The following is a 12,343-nucleotide window of genomic DNA, read 5'->3' as shown; positions in this document are numbered from 1 at the left end:
ATCCTCGACAAGATATTTTACAGATTTAAAGTAAACAGATCACAAGCACTGGTCGCCAAGCGCCCCCTGCACCCAGACTATGACCCCACAAACACAAAGGGGTATTCCATTGGAGCCTGCAGCGGTGCAGGTGGTGGGCTCCTGCTTCCTAACCATGATAAAATACTCTTCAAAGACCCCACAAACACAAAGGGGTATTTCAATGGAGCCTGCAGCCGTGCAGGTGGTGGGCTCCTGCTTCCTAACCATGATAAAATACTCTTCAAACTAGGTATAGGCAGGGCGACAAACAAGACAGCAGAACTTCTCACAGCGAGCACTAGATCTGGCCTGGCATACTCAAATAAGAGTCTTGGATATATATGGTGATTTAAAAGTTATAATAGGATGGATAGAGTGGTCTCGGCAATCTACAAGCATTCTTCATCGGGCAAGTGTGAGAACAGCCAGGTAAAAGAACTCAAGATACCGTCGGATCACCTGCATACATATCGATAGGGAGCTGAACACTGATGCAGATCTACAAGAAAAATCAGTCGTACGCATGGAACCAAGCATATACAGATACAGCACGTGGATGTAGTCTCCGTGGCTCAGTCTAGACAACTTTTCTGACCTCTGAAAGACTTGAGGTGAAACCATTCTGATGAACAACCCGGAGATTCTAGGAAAGTTCTTTGTTTTTAGTTTACACTACAGGTAAGGAATTCTATTACTCATGAACAACCCTCACAAGTTATTATTTTAATATGAAAACGTACAGGAACTGCTATCTCTTGCTCCTACCAAGAGTTGCTCTAACAACTGTTATTCTAAACATGCTTTGATGTGTGAGTTTGCAGGCTGTCAAGCTGCACATAAGTATTCCTTTTATAAATAAAATGAGTAAACTTTTTTCAACTGAGAAAAAGAAAAATAATAATTGCCAGAGACTTATATACAACCAACCGTTAGCTCATTCAAGACTTCGATTATAGTACAAATGTATGACAGTTCCTTTTCCACAAAAACTTTGAAAAAAATGTTACCCAGTCTTTTGTAGTTGTGAATATGAGTCCACACCAAAAGACCAAACCGGGGTCTTAGAAAGGTCCTCACTTTCCATAGAAAGTTATTTCACCATAAATTAATACTACAATTCCCGATTAAAAAATGATTGATCACAACTCAACAGTAAACACGATATAATTGCCATCAGATTTAAGTACTAAATTTCACTTCATTATTGCCTTTGAAAAAAGTGATTAACAAAAATAAGCTAACCCACATGGGGAAATAAAACTAACAATTAACTAGAAAGTTGAAATGTTCTTAAGCATCAATAGGTTCAAACTTCAAAGAGACGATGGATTATTCTTCAGGGATGACCCAACACATTGTGCACCGGATCCAGGAAAAAAGCCACAATGACTAACAGATGACGTTAGATGTGCGCTTGGATAGCCTTTAGGTAACACGCATACACCGCTCAAGATTTAACTGCCTCAGCTGCAGAACCTTCCACCCCGGCAAGCCTTTCTATCAAATCGGCTGCTTCCTGAACAGTTGTAATGTTCCCAGCATTTTCTTCTTCGACAGTGATTTTGAATTCCTCCTCAAGAGCCATTACTATCTCTACCTGAAAGTACAGGATATGATGTAAGCCCAAACCCACAATGATAAGTTAACATGAACGTCATCGGTATAATCAATATTACCGTATCAAGAGAATCAGCACCCAGATCAGAAAATTTGGATTCAGGAGTCAAAGGCTTATCATCTGATAATGCTAACTGACTCTTCACAATATCACATACTTTGTTGAGAGTCTCTGGCTTGGCCTGTTCAAAGAATAGGTGATCAGAAAGCATACATGATTGCAAATGAAAGATAAATATTTACATTCGGAGTTCAAATATGATAGTAACAAAAACATTTATGCCAACCAAAGTGTCATAAAAACAGACGGCACATGAAAATAAAGACCTTCATCACAAGGCTTTTGCAAGAACTATGGAAGATTTCAATTACAGCTTGTGATGGGAAGAGAAACTATACCGCACAAACTACTTTCAAAGCACCGGAAGTGCATTGTGAAGATTGAAATGATGGAAAATCAAATCTTTGTTGCCCAAATGATACTGCCTTTAGTCCAGAGAATCTAGGGACAACCTGCAACCAGCGAAGAAAACATAGGTTCTTAATGGAATTGTGTGCATTCTTCATTCTCAAGATACAAATAGTATACAAAGATAATGAAAACAGAAAAGCAACAGATTTTATCCTAAAAAGCACACTGAAACTACTTCAAACAGTAAAGCAACTTCAGGTTGTGATGCCAAAGTGGGATGGTTAGAAGCTATGTTGCATGGGGACCTATCCTGCCCAAAAATAATCATGTACCCTCCGGCCCCGCGTTCCGGGGACTTTTGGACCCTTAGGAAACGCCCCCAAACTGTTGGGGACTCCATTGGGGACTTGCTAGCCGTCCCCCAGACGTTCCGGACAGATTCCAGGGATGTTCCAGACAGATTTCAGGGATGTTTTGGGAAGGTCTTAGAGATAATCCAAGCACAAAGCTTCAATTTTGACAATCATGGAAATTGGTGATTGAATAATATGATCATTTTTCCCATTCATGTTTTTTTGGAATGAATGGGATCTAAATTTTTTGTACAAGTTGCAGCTCAAAACATGGGTTTTGTATGATGGGTTTCATTTTGGATTTCTAGTGATTTAGATATTGGATTTTCAATGGTAAAATTACAAAAAGCACCCTCCATGTCAAGAAAACAGAAAATACAACATTTTAAAAGGATGATCCTTGTGGTTATTTTTCTTGTTCTTTCTTAGGATCATCTCAGCTTTTACATATTGTATGTGGGTTTCGAGGACTCATTCAAGTTCAATGCTTCCATCATCCCAACCCCAAACATTGTGAAAACAATCAAATAGTTGTGAATTGGATTGAGTACTAAATGTTTAAATAAATTTCTATTCAATCCCCTTCTTTATTTGAAATATGCATTTAATATCATTAGACAACCAAATTATTTTATAGTGGTTTTCAACATGGCTATAAAAGTTCGCAAAACCTATTGAAAAGAGAATGCCTTTTGTGTTTAACATAGTCACCATTAACAAGAAAAATGAGGGAAAAAAAACTAATATAAAGACAGTTCTCCTTGATAGATTGTCCATGGACCTTATTACAAATTTAAAGTAGTTACACTTACGCTTCCTAAAGCTAAAACTCACGTCTAGTGGCCAATAATGGAATGTCACTCAATCCCTTCTTAAATTGTTTGAGATTTCAATTGGCGAGTGGGAAGGGTTATGCATAATACTAGCTTGAAACAACTACAAATGTTAATATTGAATTCTGCATATATATATATATATATTGCCGTCCCCAACCCCTGTCTCCTGAAAATTTGGGGGTGTGCTCCAGTCGTTCCGGGGAGTTCCCGTCCCCAAGACCAGTGCAACATAGGTTAGAAGTATATCAATTTCCATCTGACATTGTCAGATCTAATAATGGTCCAGGTACAGTGGCTACAAGGCCGAAGATAGAACACATGCTTTCAAATTTTGGGGAAGGTTGTTTTGTCAAAGGTATTGATGGGTATCATAACTCTCTAGGCATTCCATCTCAGGTGGGAAAGGGAGATACAGGGTTGCATGTGCAGAGGGAATTTCAATCTCCTGGTTTGGAGGACAAGGGTTTGAGATCTGTAAAGACATCCTGTCTTCCCAGTCCACAAGTCTAGGGTGGTTTCATCCCAGATGTGTTGATCTCACTCGAACGAAGGTCAAGAGTTTATATCAGCTAACAAACCTTCTACTGATCCATTAAAGGTGTAAGGTTTATTGGTGCCAGCCTGGATTGGGGGTCTCTACGTGGAGGTCTTAAGGGGAAGGAAATCGATAGAGAGTCTCATGAAGGTAAGGGCAACAGGAAGAGAAGGTGAGAAGGTGATAAGTGGCAAGGAGATCGATACAGAGTCTCATGAAGGTAAGGGCGAAGGTCAAAAGTTTATATCAGCTAACCTTCTACTGATCCATTAGAGGTGTAGGGTTTATTGGTGCCATCCTGGATTGGGGATGGGAAGGAGATCGATACAGAGTCTCATGAAGGTAAGGACAACAGGAAGAGAAGGTGATAAGGGGGAAGGAGACTGATACAGAGTCTCATGAAGGCAAGGGCAATAGGAAGAGAAGGAAGGTGATAAGGAGAAAAGAAGCAAAGGTAAAAATGGTTGTGCAGGAAGACTTGGGGCTAGGTCAAGTTTTGGAATTATTCAGGAAAACTTTGATTGGAAAATATTTTAGGAGCCATATAGCAACAGAAATACTAAATTTTTTGATTCAACAAGTCTAGAAGCCAATAATAGGATATGGTCCAATTTATTACATCATGCCCAAACGTTGGCTTAGCTTTCTCTTTTGAACTAAAGAGGGTGCCAATAAATATTGAATGGGAGTTGGTTTCAGGATTCTTCATTTCTGTTGTTGAAGCCTTGGCATGCATGCTTCAATTTGAGAATAGAATAAGACTCCAAAATCTCAATCTAGTTCAAAGGTCAAGGTCTTCCATTGGAGTTCTGGACAGGAAAATTTTAGGAGCAATTAAGGAATGAGTTCGGTAAGTTTCTTATGGTGGATTCCTCCTTTAAAACTATGGTATTCAGGACAGTTGCCAATTTTCTTTTGGAAATCAATGTTAAGGAAAGATTGGTGGATACTGTAGGCATACCGCTGGGCTATAGAATCCATAAACAAATTCTAGACTATAAAACGTTCCATTTAGGTGTGTGAGATGTCAGATGCACAGTCATATTGCCAGAGATTGTTCTAAATCCTTTTTGAGGAAGATTTGGTGGAGAAAGGATGAGATTTTGACGTCCACACAAGAAAGATATGAAGGGAATTACACTGTGGGTCAACCTAATGCTAAGGGAGAAGCAAAGGAATTAAGTCATGCAGATGACCAAAAAGAGCTCTGAGAATCCCATTCCAATTCTATAAGTCCCAGCTTCAAAGGATGATAATTCTACGAAGAGCTGTCCCGTGAGAGGAGCCTGAGATCCCTACAGAGAACTTTTAGGGCTTCAGGAGTAGCAGAAGGTATGTCCATCTCTGATCCTTCTAGCCAATTCACTCATAATATCATCAATAGTGGTTTGGGTTATGGTGCTTTTGGGCTAAATCTTACAAACAAATCACTCAGTCCTTCTAAGACACCAAAAAAGGAAAGATTACTAGGTAGAGAAAAATCTAATTATCTCTTTCCTAAGGCCTGAGGCACTATCCAATCCTAAGTCCAAAAGAAACTCCCTAGAAGATTCAAAAAATTCAAAAGGGTCTTAGTAGCAATTGGGACGATATCATTTTCAACCGAGGGAGCAAACCTGTGAAGGGGTAAGTCAAGGTTTGTATTATTTAAATCACGCAGAGATACTTTCACAGCATCTATCTTGTTAGAGGATGAAGGTCAGAAGAGTCACTTGACTTAGAGAGGGAAAAAATATAGGTGGCATCTACTGATAGTGGAGTTAAGAAAAAGTCACATAAAAAATAAAGATGAGGCTGACTCATTGGCATGGGCACAATACAAGGTATCTGGGATGTATTCTGTTAGACTTGGAAACAAAGTATTGATTTCAGTTGATGAACAAGTAGAGGCCTAGTTGTGGGCAAAATCTGGAAAATAAAAGACCCCCCAAAAACCAAGGTATTCTAATGGTTGGCACTTAAAAATAGGGTATTGACATGGGATATGATTCAACAAAAGGCCTAAGAGTGGCCCGAGTCTATGCAGTTTGAGTAGAGAATCTGAGAAGGATATTGGTCATTTAATGATTTACCATCCTTACAGTAGTCGAATTTGGTAGGATGTCGAGAACCTGACCGGTATCTCTAATGTCTGGAATGGTATATCCATGGAACAATGTCTGGGAAAATGGTTTAGAAAGGAGTTAAAAGCTTTCAGAGAATTACCTTGTTTAATATTGTGGGTATTTGGCTTTCCTGTAATGATAGATTATTTAATGACATCCAGAAGTCAACCTTTCAGGTGTACTCACAGGTCTACCGTCAGTGGTATATTTTAAGGTTGTATAGAGCTGATGAAGGAGTAACAAGGAAAATTAGGGATCTGTTGGTAGAAAAGACACCCAAGAGGTTTCTTTGATGGAGCCAAACAAGATCCTCATCATTTCTGTGGCACTAGAGGAATATTATTCCTTGCAGATGAGCATTTTATTAAATTCAAAGCATGTTTCTTGGGTACAGGAACCAACAACTCAAGAAGAACTCTCAGCTTTTATGTGTCTCTTAAAACTGGCAAACGGGAAAGGGATTGAAAGAATGCAAGTATTTGGAGACTCTTTACCTGTAATCGACTGGATAAGAAGTGCTAACCAGATTCAGGATGTGACTCTCAGACCTCTAGCAGATCATCTGAAAAAAATCTCTGGTCTTTTTCAAAGCATTTCTTTCACACATTTTTAAATGGGAAAGGGATTGAAAGGATGCAAGTATTTGGAGACTCTTTACCTGTAATCGACTGGATAAGAAGTGCTAACCAGATTCAGAATGTGACTCTCAGACCTCTAGCAGATCATCTGAAAAAATCTCTGGTCTTTTTCAAAGCATTTCTTTCACACATTTTTATCGAGAATTGAACAAGGTTGCAGATGGACTATCAAAGGAGGCACAGCAGGTGGTGGAAGGAATTATTATACAACTGGAGGACACACTAGATGGTGCTCTCTCCATTTCTTCTCATGCTTTAACCTAGAGTCCTTTCTGAAGTTGTATTTTTTTTCAAGTCTTGTATAAAATCCAAGAAACTATACAAGAAACATTTATAGGTTAAATATATGGGAGCTTTTATTATGATGAAGTATATTTTGAATTTCATATAGAATTTGGGTTTTCTTTCAGATAATCCTGAGATTGAGAAGCAGCAGATATTTTGGATATTCTCTATTCAACAAAGAGCTGTGAGCATCTTAAGAATGTAGTTATCCATTCAAACTAAGAATGGAAATTATGAATTTTTTTCTCTCTAGTAAAAAAAAATGAATAAATAAGAAAATATAAGCCACTAATATTATAAGGCCACTATATAAATCCTTTTTACTTAAGGTATCAAAACTTATATTATTCTTATTATAATAATAATAATCTAACTTTAACGTCACAGCCAAGCCAGACACCAAATTGGTGTATGAGACTCCCTTGTTTGAGAGACAAGGAACCCACCTCTACACAACAATTTGACTATGAAAGTCTACAGAGGTGTACATACTCTACCCCTCTCTGGAATCTGGATTGAACCTGTGACCTTATAGGAACATGTGTTCTTAACCATTAGGCCCACTCAATAACACCCTTAATATTAAAGTACCAATGTTAAAGTCCTTAACCAAAAAAGACCATATTATAACAGATTACCAATGTGTAAAAGCTTCTAATATTATAATTACTAGATAATGCTATAACATACCATCAGGCCACTATATGAATCTTGCACTATTAAAAAACAACATATAACAATCTTAATATTAATGCACCAAAGTTAAGGTTCTAATATATGAAGACCATAACACATAAAGTACCAATGAATAAAAGCTTTTTCTTTCGTGGTATACATATGCCAGGGAAACCCATCGGGCACTTACCCTCAGTTTGAGGATGGTACCCAAGGTAAACTAGATTTTGCAAAAGCTCAAGCCTTTTTTTCAACAACAAGCTCATGGCCATTACAACAATATACTTATTAAGCATTCAACATGTCACTTGTGGGAATTGAACCTAGTTGTGGGGAAAACACTCTTCCTCACCACTGCATAAGCTAAACCCAATTGACACCAATGGGTAAAAAGCTCTTATTATACAATATGACACCTGGAATACTATCTTAAATTAATACTATCACATAAAAACCTATCTCGATATCTAAAGGGATATTAGAAATTAGAATACTGTTCTAGATTGTAAGACGCTAACAGAGACTAAAGGAAGAGGATGATACTCTGGTCTGGTCTGAAAATCCTCTTCTGGGATTGTACATCACGAAGTTAGGCTATAAAATCCTGTGTGAAGAAGCCCAACAAGATGAGATGGCTTGGTAGTGGAAAGTAACAGCCCCTCTTAATTTCAAAGTATATATGTGGTTGATCCTGAAGAACAAATTCATGACATGAGAAGAGCTTCAAAAAAAAATGCCGGAATGGTTCAGGAAGATGTACGCGCTGTAAACATTACGGAGATCCCACAGATCACTTATGAAATTCCTGCACTTGTGCTGGTTTGGACAGAAATGGAGATTGTCACTGGTTGCAAGGAGGGGGACATGGATCGATTGTAGAAGAGGTTCTCAAAAACTGGTTCCTGAACAAAGCATCAATAGCTTTCAGAGCCCTTCCTTTTGTAGTGCGGCGGGAAATCTGGCTAGCTAGGAATGCTGATCTCCATACCAATGTGCTTAACAGATTCCACCTCTGTTTGATCACTTTAATTCTTTTCCAAGCCATTAAAGGCAAGAATCATTAAACAATTACAAATTGTTTTATTTTTTTTTTGTAAGTTTCGGCAACAGTCAGGCTACATCATGGTTATGTTCAAGAATAACACCCGAATAGGGCAGGGAATTGAACCGGTGACTTAACATCTAAGAGTGCCTTAACAGCGCAGCCGATTGCCGTCTATCAAAAACCCTGTGGACATTAAACAACTACAAATTGACTAGTCAATGCCCTGGGGTATTTTCTATGGAGCAAGTCAGGAAAATAGTTCTGTTCATGGAGCTGGAGGGTGTTTGTATATCTCTGATGATTATTTATTTGTCTTTAAAGCAGGTTTGGGCAGAGGCATTAACATTTATGTTGAGTTGATAGCTTTAAAGATCCTATTAAGACTGACCGTGGAAAAAGGCTTTTCAAAGTTGCAAGTCTATGGGGATTATGAGGTGATCCTTAACTCGGTAAAAGGCAACTACGGGATGGGCAACATAAAGTTGCAACCTATTCTGGATCAGTTCAAGTTTACGATGGCCCTTTTCTCAAGCACTACCTTGCTCCACATAATCGAGAACTGAATACTCAGGTGGACGAGCTTCCAAAAGCAGGTCGGCAGAGAACTGTTAACAATGGTTACCTGTCTGAGTTTCAACGAGGTATAAAACAAGATGAATCTCTTCAGATATTTGAAGTTTGATATAATTCTGTCAAGCTCTAAGTTCTGAAGAATGTTGTAGTGTGTTTTTTTTTTTGTTAAGGGGCAGTGAATGTGCTATGCTGGAAAAGTCTTATATATGGTTTTCGGAGGAGAGGTGATACCTGTAGTTTTGGGTTCAAGTTTAAAACTTGGTACGAAAACAGTAATATGGTTTAGACAGTTTTAATTTCTGGTTTTTTCTCTGAATATAGAAGGAAGAAAATATGTTTTCTCTCTACTATTCATGTTGTAAACGAATGCTGCTACAGCACTATAGAATCTACTCACTTTTATTATATTAATCAAATATGTATGACTTTTTTCCAAGGACAAAAGGTAACACACTAACATGATTACATAATAAACCTATTTTCTTATACACACCGTACAGTTACAATCTTTGTAATTATCTAACTAAAGAGATAATTAACAACCTATCATGTACATTGAGAATACTAACCCGGATTGTAACACACTAGCATTATAACACAATAAACCTATTCACATACATTGAGAATACTAACCCAGATTGTAACACACTAACATTATAACACAATAAACCTATCCTCTCATATAGAGTTGCTATTTATGGAATTGTCCTAACATTCATTCTAACAGCCTGTCAATTGGGTTTATCTGGGGGATTGGGAGGAAAGATTGTTATCCTCACCACCCAAGTTCAATAACCGCAAGTGACATGATGAGCCTTGTTGTTGGGTCTGCGCTAGGCCTCAAGGAATGACCAAAACATGTATATTCCTCGTATGGAATATAAAGGTATTTCTCATGACAAAAAAATCTGAGCCTTGTTGTTAATTCAGAGTAGTCCCTCAATAACCCAGCATAGATCCATCTTAAATACGGATCTAACATGAGCCAAGAGGGATCCAATTTCTTCACGTGCAATTTTCTTTTATGAACCGACATTATTTAAATATTTTGTATAGTTATTTAGTCTTTTATTTTAAAAAAATTTTAAATTTATATGTGGACAGACATGAGCAAAATTTCAACTTTGATGGACGGACAGAGTTACACATCACAAGAGTTACACATCACACTGGGCTGTAAAATAAGCCTCTCGGCTCAATAATTTAATAAAAAAAATCATTCTCAAAACCTATCACTGAGGCTAAAAGGAAGACAGACATCCCTATACAACCATTATAACAACCAATCACGTACATTGTGAATACTAAACCAGATTATAACACAATAAACCTATTCTCTTATATAGAACTACTATTTATGCAGTTGTCCTAACAACTATTCTAGCAACCTACCACTAAAGTTTATAAGAAAACAGACATCCCTATTATATAGGGTGACCTGGACATAAAGATCTTATACTAAAGATTTCAACTTGAAACCTTAAATTCAGATGAACAAAGACAAGACTAAGAAAAACCCTCTCAAAGAGGAACTTGATGTAGAGATGTATGCTTAAGGCCCCAAACGAATTACCTGCGTTCATAGTTACTTTTTCCCGAGGGAAAAAGGTAGCAGGGTAACATGATTAGTATTACATTAAACCTTTTTCTTATCTAAAGTTACTATCTTTGTAATTATCTAACTAGAGAGAGAATATTAACAACGATTCTTACAACCTATCGCATATATTTAGAGTACTAAACCACATTGTCTTCAGGAATCCAGAGACGGTCTTGTCCCAATAACTGAAGGCAATTAGACCAGAAGCAGCTTCAGCGATTCTGAAAATGCCAGACATTTTGTGTGAACAAATTGAGCCATGTTACGATGCCTATTTTAGCTTGTATTTAAGTATGGTTAGGTGATATGATCTAAAACTCTGATTTTTAATATACTCGGGACCGTAAATGGCTCACCTTTTGGACAGAGGCAGATCAGCACTAAAAAGAACGCCAACAGGTACTTAATAACTGAAAACAATAATATCTGAAGCAGCTTCAGTGAAGCCTAGTTCAGCCTTTGTTATAAGGCATATTTTTGCTCAAGTATGTTTAGGTGAAATTATTTAAAGCTTTATTCTTGAACATTCTCGGAGCTATAAATGGCTCTTATTTTGGACAGATGATGGATGTTTGTTTTGGGCTGTCTAAAGACTATTTTTTTAAGTAGAAGAATTTGAAGCTAAAATTTGAGACCTGTCGATGATAGAAGGCCTTCAGTGCCCCTCTTTTTAACTCGACGATTTTTCATTGGAACCAAGAAAAGGGGATTCACAAAAGGAATGAAACCCAGATCCGGAAAAGTAAAAACTCTTCACAATGCATTTACAGAGCACGCACGGATACATAAATAGACTGAAAACCAAATCCAAAAAAAATTAAGTACTCTTCACAACACATTTACAGAGTACACAGGGATCCATAAAAAGAATGAAATCCATATAAGGTAACATGACACGAATCCTTGTTAGTGACAAGAACAGAAGAAACACAATTACATACCTGTTTTTGGTTCCATGATGGCGCTGCTGCGACCCGAACCACAGAAAAGCTCGCTGAAGCGAAAGCCATTGCTGCCGAAATCTTAGAGAATGAAAACCAGAAAAGGGTTTTTAAACGCAGCGCCCGAATTGCTTCCTGAAAGAAATGACAAATACAGGGCTCATTTATATGGCATGGCCATTAAGTGCATGTTGACGAGCTCATTGTTATTACCGATATATTCTGCTCATTTGGATAAATCTTTCAAATCCGAATTGTCATAATTTAAGAGGTAGGTTAAGGGGTAGGTGATTCCGCTGGATTAGCAGCGGATATTTTATCACATACGAGCAAAGGAAAACTTCTGTTTAGTGGCCGCCACTAAACCTGTGTAGGTGGGATATTCAAACCCAAGGATTGTGCTTCTGTCACGCTTTCAAAGGTCGCGGTTACTCGGCAAAGGTTCGAATCTAACCGGAGACAAAGCGTCTTAATCATTCCGAAAAGTCAGGGAAATGAACCACATGTAGAATTTTGGGTGAAAACTTCGTATCTCTGTACACGATAGTTGCCGACTCAAGATTATCTGTGACATCGTCAGACATCAGTGAAGTGTCATTACACGATAGTTGCCGACTCAAGATTATCTGTGACATCGTCAGACATCAGTGAAGTGTCAGTGTTTTACAGTTTGTAGGACAAAAAAAAGAAAGAAAGAAATTATTTTA

At 37.8% G+C, this 12,343-nt stretch overlaps 1 protein-coding gene across 1 annotated transcript; it reads right to left on the bottom strand.

The window, feature by feature from the left end:
• Positions 1 to 1,199: 1,199 nt before the first annotated feature.
• LOC149211040 (acyl carrier protein 4, chloroplastic-like) lies at positions 1,200 to 12,092 on the bottom strand. The gene is made up of 5 exons (XM_089394518.1): positions 11,964 to 12,092; positions 11,637 to 11,771; positions 2,038 to 2,151; positions 1,698 to 1,820; positions 1,200 to 1,618 (listed from the first exon to the last, which is right to left on the bottom strand). The coding sequence occupies exons 2-5, from the start codon at positions 11,703 to 11,705 to the stop codon at positions 1,469 to 1,471; spliced, it is 456 nt and encodes a 151-aa protein (XP_089250644.1). The 5' UTR covers positions 11,706 to 11,771; positions 11,964 to 12,092; the 3' UTR covers positions 1,200 to 1,468.
• Between the last annotated feature and the right edge of the window lie 251 nt (positions 12,093 to 12,343).

This window comes from Pinus tabuliformis, chromosome 1_2 (assembly GCF_031772625.1).
Source record: "Pinus tabuliformis cultivar Carrire ecotype Pingquan chromosome 1_2, CPIR1, whole genome shotgun sequence".
Taxonomy (NCBI): Eukaryota; Viridiplantae; Streptophyta; class Pinopsida; order Pinales; family Pinaceae; genus Pinus; species Pinus tabuliformis.
This window is presented reverse-complemented; position numbering and strand designations above follow the sequence as displayed.

Coding starts and splice junctions, on each gene's coding strand:
- LOC149211040 (XM_089394518.1), bottom strand. CDS start 11,705: ATGGCTTTCGCTTCAGCGAGCTTTTCTGTGGTTCGGGTCGCAGCAGCG. Junction 2,152..11,636: donor CATCATGGAACCAAAAACAG/GTATGTAATTGT, acceptor CGCTGGTTGCAG/GTTGTCCCTAGATTCTCTGG. Junction 1,619..1,697: donor GTGCTGATTCTCTTGATACG/GTAATATTGATT, acceptor CTGTACTTTCAG/GTAGAGATAGTAATGGCTCT.